The 8,073-nt window shown below is 46.1% G+C and overlaps 1 protein-coding gene across 2 annotated transcripts in view; it reads right to left on the bottom strand.

Annotated features, from left to right (window-relative positions):
* ift122 (intraflagellar transport 122 homolog (Chlamydomonas)) overlaps window positions 1–949 on the bottom strand; it is a 70,981-nt gene extending 70,032 nt beyond the window's left edge. Inside the window, exons 1-2 of one of the 2 annotated variants that reach the window (XM_077217628.1) lie at window positions 787–949; window positions 409–475 (exon numbers count right to left, since the gene is read on the bottom strand). In XM_077217628.1, the coding sequence (XP_077073743.1) occupies window positions 409–475; window positions 787–845 (126 nt within the window). In that variant the 5' untranslated portion in view covers window positions 846–949. The remainder of the gene's footprint in view (window positions 1–408; window positions 476–786) is intronic. The other variant, XM_077217631.1, reaches the window with a different exon arrangement.
* Window positions 950–8,073: the final 7,124 nt, after the last annotated feature.

Here is an 8,073-nt window from a genome sequence, read left to right as displayed (position 1 = left end):
ACAGAAATATGGAGCAGCACAACCGTTTTCGACACTGATAATAATAATCAGAAATGCTGAAGGATTCTATAGGCATAAAACACATCGAGGGATTCCTGTGATTCTTGAAGAAGTAAAAAACAAATTTGTGTGTGTGTGTGTGTGTGTGTGTGTGTGTGTGTGTGTGTGTGTGTGTGTGTGTGTGTGTGTGTGTGTTGTGGTTCCAAGAATAAAAGTGATGAATGCTTTTGGCAGAGCATAGAAAGTTGGAGCAAAGTTGTATCACCAAAACCAGGGGGCTCTTATTTTTGCCTTGTAGTTTTTCTTTTTCTTTGCTCTTTTATTTATTTATGTTTCGGATTCTCTTCTGCGCATGCGCAGATGCTGCAGTCACATCATTAGAAATGTGTGTTAGCAGAGATTCGTTACCAGAACTCGATTTCCAGCCGCTACTATGAGCTGAGATCCATCGGGTCTGAAGGCGAGATCATAAATACTGAAAGACAGACAGACAGACAAGTTAATGACAGGAACAACACGATCATGAGATGAAGTTCAGATCAGCGAATGTGAAGAGCTCAGATTCCCATTACGGATTACATCGAAAGAGAAATATAACAATGCCCTAAATGATGTATGAGTAGAACTGCGATGTTATGGAGAGTAAATTTAAAAAAAAAACAGGCAGAAATCACATATAACTCCCAAATTTGGTCATAGGTGCTTATATTGTTTACATAGCAACGGTTGCTAGCCGCATCCACATAGTTCTGCAGTTGGTGTTTATAAAAGCAGTGAAGCGCTCACCACTGTTCAACCTTATCCCGGTCGTGTACTTTATCTATCCATGTGGGAACAGCTCTCATTTCGGAAAAATCCCGGTCTAAAGCCTGAAATTAGCAGGAAGATGAGAATGAGATGCTGAAAGCGATGAAACTGAAGCTGAAAACATCAACATGGAGGAAAGAAGAAAGATTTCAAAATAAAGGTCCTGTTAAACAGGGTTTTTTTCACCTTTTTTGTCGTGAGTGTCTTTCTGTGTGTGTATGTGGGCGTTTACACTTGTGTCAATGAGCAAATGCATAACAATACCCTATCAACCACATAGCAACATGCTAAACAACAATTAGAACACCTTAACAACTGCTTAGCAACGCTCTCACAACTACACAATTGTCGCAGCGGGTTCAAAATAAAAGTTCTGCTTTCAGAACATAATGGAAAATAAATTAATCTAGTATTACATATTGTATTATTATTATTATTATTATTATTTTTAAAATGGATCGTATATTCAGCAACCTGTGCTTATTTTGTTCATCTGTATCTGATTTTTTTTTGTTTTTTTTTGTTTTTTTGTTTTAAACATCAATTACATTTTTAAAAGGTCCCTTCAGGCCTACCTCGTATTTTGCACTCCAATATATATATATATATATATATATATATATATATATATATATATATATATATATATATATATATATATATACATTTACTGTTTGCACCTCTGGTTAGATGCTAACTGTGTTTCATTGGCTCTGTACTTGTACTCTGCACAATGACAATAAAGTTGAATCTGAATCTAAATTGGCTTAAAGGGGGTTGAGTTTTTTTTTAAAAATTTTATTTCCTAGTTCGGGGAACAGACAGTCTCTATGATATCTGTGCATCTGATACTTACATATGATATAAATGTGCTTTTTGCCAGTTGTTCTGCAGTACTGTATTGTGGTTGGTTAGTGATAAGAAGCATGTTAATCTGTAAAGGAAAAGGGTGAAAGTCCACATATTCTGTTGTGTGCTCAGTCTAGTGTCATTATTCTCTTCAGATTCATGTTATTTCTTCCTCTGGAGACTCAGTCCATCACATCTCATCCTAAATCTGTTATTAAACACTGCGGTCTCTTTCTGAAACAACACAATATGTTCATGTGAAGTATGGAACCGTTACAACAAGCCATATTTCAACAAACTGAACTTCGTGCACATTAGCGATCACTGAAGTATCCATATGTGCTTTTGAAAACTACTGATCCATTATCATAATAATAATCAAGGGTGTAACTTTGGTTTGAGAAGTGGGGGGTACACAAAATGGGGGACATTTTTTTCCGATTTGAACCCCATTTCCTGCATTTACACACATTTAGGGACTATGGTGAATTGGTGTTACAAAATCCAGGAAATAATTAAGTTGATTATAATGATAAATTCTGCCAAAAATAAAAGTAGGCTACTAAACTATGAGTAACGAAAATATTTCTTTCTTTTTTATGGTTTAATATGGGCCGATTGCCAAGACTTGAGAGAATCATTTTATAAAGTCAAAAATGTTCACCATTAATGTTTTGTGTGTAAATAAAATGTAAATTATGTGAGACCCAATTTCCACTGTAATGCAAAAACAACATAAAGACAGTATATTTTTAATAATTGTTTAATGGCATCTTTTTATAAATCAAGACAAGTATCACTGATATTAATATAGCTACCGATACCCCCCCCCCCCCCCCCCCCCCCCCCAAATTTGAAACATTTATTAGGCTTCAAAAATGTAACAACTTTTAATTTAAGTGAACTTTAAACAATCCTCACATAAACCCATAATAAATGTCATGTTTACCTGTGCCCTTCCTGTCTCACAGGTACGAAATATACAGAAATTGAATAAGGTCAAATAGTCTGCACTGCAGAAATTATAAATTATATATAGATTAATCCTTATTAAAGCTACAAACGTTCTTTAGACAAGATCAGTGAGTAATTTGCTCTGTTCCCGTTTGTTCTTTGGTTAACTTTACTGACAGACAGAATTGGCTGCTGTCCCTTTAAAAACTGATGCTGATGACAGGATCTTTCGCATTTAATTTCTCATTTACTCTTGACGTTTATTTAAGATTTTATTTAACTCATTTAAGACTGTTCTTGTGAGGATACAATTGACAAAACGGACATTTTGGCATAAATGTGTGTGTTATTATTCAAGCCCGAAGGAGAACTGGATGTCCTGACGCACACGACGCACAGACAGCGCGCCAGAATCCGAGATGCAGAGCCGGATGGGAGGAGCTAGAGCTCGATCTCCCCCTTTTCTGGAGCTCCAGCTCCACCTCGCTAAATGAGGCCGAGAGAAATAGCGACAGAGAGAGAAACAGCTATACTGTTGAATAAATGGAGAAATAGGAAGTGAAAGGAAAGGGGCTCTATCATGAGAGACAAAATAACAATGCCAGCCAGTGTTATTTAGAGAAACTGCTTGGTATCAACAACATGCACCCGTACGAACTGCAGCTAACGTTAACGTTACAGAATGGATGATAGACCCAGAAGCACTAACGTTATTACCTTTCACACACACACCCTGACATAATGCAAGAGTTTAGAAGCTTTAAGTCATTAGAAGCTTATGAATATTTCTGATGCGGCTGGGTGCAAGACTTACAAACCAACAAACTTGTAAACTGCGATAGCTCAGTCATACTTGAGGTTTCAGGCGTCATTTATATGTGGAAATAAATCTGATATGAATTGGATGTGCATTTTGGACCTGCCGTGTAAGCAGACAGTCGTAGGCTACGTGTGTCATTAAAATTGTGTCTTTTTATAACAGTTTGCGGTACAGATATATCTATAACAAATTAAACTCTTGTTGACTAACAGAGTATTTATTTTGTTCATTTGTGTTAAATAAAGATCGAGCGTGCGCTGAAATATGTTGCTTTTGAAATTATGCTGCATGCTCGTAGTCGATGCTGCCGCGCGAAAGTTAACCTGCGCCTGCGCGGCCCCGCCCACTAAATCCAGTGAGGTGAAGCTGGAGCTCCAGCTCCTCCCATTTGGCTCTGCATCGAGTACCACTTGGAGAATCCAGTTCTCTTTCACGCTTGAATAAGTGCGATACCTGTTTATTAGAACTTTCAGTGAGCTATTTTTAGAGTGTGGACTATGGTGTGGACGCAAAGTACCTGGACGCGCCGTGGCGATGACGGCGTGCGGTTAAAAAAATAATAACAAACGCACTTGAAAGTGGGGGGGGGCAACAAACGGGATTTTGCAAAGTGGGGTGGACATGTCCCCGCTGTCCCCATTACGCCCGTGATAATAATAATGTCTGGCTGTTCACTGCAGAGAAGGATTGATGCCATTGTTTTGCAGCCAAGTTCAAAGTTCAGAGTTTTCTTTGTCGTAAACTCATACGATGGAAGTGAAATGTGTGAGAAAGCAGAAAATCTTTCTTTCTGCAACCAGACATTATACTTGAGGAATTCTTGAACTAAATATATGAAAGCAGTTTTCAGGATTGATTTGTGATAAGAAAACATTAATATTAGTCAAACGTCTGACTGACACCAAGCATCAAATAATACCTTGAAGAAGGATCTAAAAACTCATTCAGCGTATCTTATTTTATTCAGGGCGGAAGTTTTCTGTGAATGTGTGAATGTGCGACAGCTCCGATTCACTAGGTTTGGTCTAATGTGAATCTGAAGGAAGACTGGAGACCGCTTCTAACTGTTAGCTGTTCAGACTTTCTCTGAAGACTCAGTCTTAACATGTATCCTGTTAATAAAACCTATAAACAATATATATATATATATATGTATATCATCATCAGCTTCTCGTCTCCATTCTCCTCTGTGTTGTTCCTCAAGTGTCTCGTCCTTCCAAGTCCAATGTCTCCAAGTACCTAGCAGGTATAAAATTAGCTTTCCCTCACCTCTGTCCCATGACATTTTCATCACCTCCCTCCACCACCCATCACCTCCCTCCACCACCCATCACCTCCCTCCACCACCCATCACCTCCCTCCACCACCCATCACCTCCCTCCACCAGCCATCACCTCCCTCCACCACCCCATCACCTCCCTCCACCACCCATCACCTCCCTCCACCAACCATCACCTCCCTCCGCCACCCATCACCTCCCTCCAACACCCCATCACCTCCCTCCAACACCCCATCACCTCCCTCCACCACCCATCACCTCCCTCCACCACCCATCACCTCCCTCCACCACCCATCACCTCCCTCCACCAGCCATCACCTCCCTCCACCAGCCATCACCTCCCTCCACCACCCCATCACCTCCCTCCACCACCCATCACCTCCCTCCACCAACCATCACCTCCCTCCGCCACCCATCACCTCCCTCCAACACCCCATCACCTCCCTCCAACACCCCATCACCTCCCTCCACCACCCATCACCTCCCTCCACCACCCATCACCTCCCTCCACCAGCCATCACCTCCCTCCACCAGCCATCACCTCTCTCCACCACCCATCACCTCCCTCCACCAACCATCACCTCCCTCCACCACCCATCACCCATCACCTCCCTCCACCACCCATCACCTCCCTCCACCACCCATCACCTCCCTCCACCAGCCATCACCTCCCTCCACCAGCCATCACCTCCCTCCACCACCCATCACCTCCTTCCACCAGCCATCACCTCCCTCCACCACCCATCACCTCCCTCCGCCACCCATCACCTCCCTCCAACACCCCATCACCTCCCTCCAACACCCCATCACCTCCCTCCACCAGCCATCACCTCCCTCCACAACCCCATCACCTCCCTCCACCAGCCATCACCTCCCTCCAGCACCCATCACCTCCCTCCACCACCCCATCACCTCCTTCCACCACCCATAACCTCCCTCCACCACCCCATCACCTCCCTCCACCAGCCATCACCTCCCTCCACCAGCCATCACCTCCCTCCACCACCCATCACCTCGCTCCACCACCCCATCACCTCCCTCCACCACCATCACCTCCCTCCACCACCCCATCACGCCCCATTGGTGACCCATCACCTCCCTCCACCACCCCATCACCTCCTTCCACCACCCATAACCTCCCTCCGCCACCCATCACCTCCCTCCAACACCCCATCACCTCCCTCCAACACCCCATCACCTCCCTCCACCAGCCATCACCTCCCTCCACAACCCCATCACCTCCCTCCACCAGCCATCACCTCCCTCCAGCACCCATCACCTCCCTCCACCACCCCATCACCTCCTTCCACCACCCATAACCTCCCTCCACCACCCCATCACCTCCCTCCACCAGCCATCACCTCCCTCCACCACCCATCACCTCGCTCCACCACCCCATCACCTCCCTCCACCACCCATCACCTCCCTCCACCACCCCATCACGCCCCATTGGTGACCCATCACCTCCCTCCACCACCCCATCACCTCCCTCCACCAGCCATCACCTCCCTCCACCAGCCATCACCTCCCTCCACCACCCATCACCTCCCTCCACCACCCCATCACCTCCCTCCACCACCCATCACCTCCCTCCACCAGCCATCACCTCCCTCCACCACCCATCACCTCCCTCCACCACCCCATCACCTCCCTCCACCACCCCATCACATCCCTCCACCACCCCATCACCTCCCTCCACCAGCCATCACCTCCCTCCACCAGCCATCACCTCACTCCACCAGCCATCACCTCCCTCCACCACCCATCACCTCCCTCCACCAGCCATCACCTCCCTCCACCAGCCATCACCTCCCTCCAACACCCCATCACCTCCCTCCACCATTCATCACCTCCCTCCACCACCCCATCACCTCCCTCAACCAGCCATCACCTCCTTCCACCACCCATCACCTCCCTCCACCACCCCATCACCTCCCCCCACCAGCCATCACCTCCCTCCACCAGCCATCACCTCCCTCCACCACCCCATCACCTCCTTCCACCACCCATCACCTCCCTCCACCACCCATCACCTCCCTCCACCAGCCATCACCTCCCTCCACCACCCCATCACCTCCCTCCACCATCCATCACCTCCCTCCACCACCCCATCACCTCCCTCCACCACCCCATCACCTCCCTCCACCACCCATCACCTCCCTCCACCAGCCATCACCTCTCTCCACCACCCCATCACCTCCCTCCACCACCCATCACCTCCCTCCACCACCCATCACCTTCCTCCACCACCCATCACCTCCCTCAACCACCCATCACCTCCCTCCACCAGCCATCACCTCCCTCCACAACCCCATCACCTCCCTCCACCAGCCATCACCTCTCTCCACCATCCCATCACCTCCCTCCACCACCCATCACCTCCCTCCATCACCCCATCGCCTCCCTCCACCAGCCATCACGCCCCATTGGTGACCCATCACCTCCCTCCACCACCCATCACCTCCCTCCACCACCCATCACCTCCCTCTCACAGCCATCATCTCCATCCACCACCCATCAACTCTCTCCACCACCCATCACCTCCCTCCAACACCCCATCACCTCCCTCCACCAGCCATCACCTCCCTCCACCACCCATCACCTCCCTCCACCACCCATCACCTCCCTCCACCACCCATCAACTCTCTCCACCACCCCATCACCTCCCTCCACCACCCCATCACCTCCCCTCCCTGCACCACCCATCACCTCACTCCACCACCCCATCATATATATGTATATATATATATATATATATATATATATATATATATATATATATATATATATATATATATATATATATATATATATATATTTATAGCTTCTATATTAATAAGATATATTGATATATTAACAAAAGTAATCTTAATAGTTATTTTAAGTTTATTTCCATGTGTTTATTTTGAGTATGCTATGCATTTGTGTCTTCTATCCAATAAGATTAATACATTTACAATGGTTATTAGCAGTTGTGTACTTTGTTTTTGATTTATAAATGCATAAAAGATTAGTATTATATTGGATCTAATTATAACTGTCCAGTTGTGAAAAAAATCACAATATGACCTGTGGACTGACCGGTTATCCGCCACTGGCCCGCTGCACTTATATTAGCTGGGATGGGCCTAGTTTGGCAATATTGTCAAAGTGAAGAATGTCTGCGATCGATCGAGAGCAGTAATAGGCGTGACTGATGAAAACATGAAACTGAACTCTTGACCTTAATGACTCATAATAACTTTATGACCGTTCCGAACTGGAGCAGCTCCAGCAGTCACACACACTCCAGCAAACACACACACACTCCCAGCAGTCACACACACACTCCAGGAGGATCCACACACACTCCAGCAGGCACACA

This window comes from Siphateles boraxobius, unplaced genomic scaffold (assembly GCF_051911475.1).
Source record: "Siphateles boraxobius isolate OS27281-9 unplaced genomic scaffold, OSU_SipBor_1 75, whole genome shotgun sequence".
NCBI classification, from domain to species: domain Eukaryota; kingdom Metazoa; phylum Chordata; class Actinopteri; order Cypriniformes; family Leuciscidae; genus Siphateles; species Siphateles boraxobius.
The sequence above is the reverse complement of the archived record's forward strand: the minus strand, read 5'-3'. Positions and strand labels throughout refer to the sequence as shown.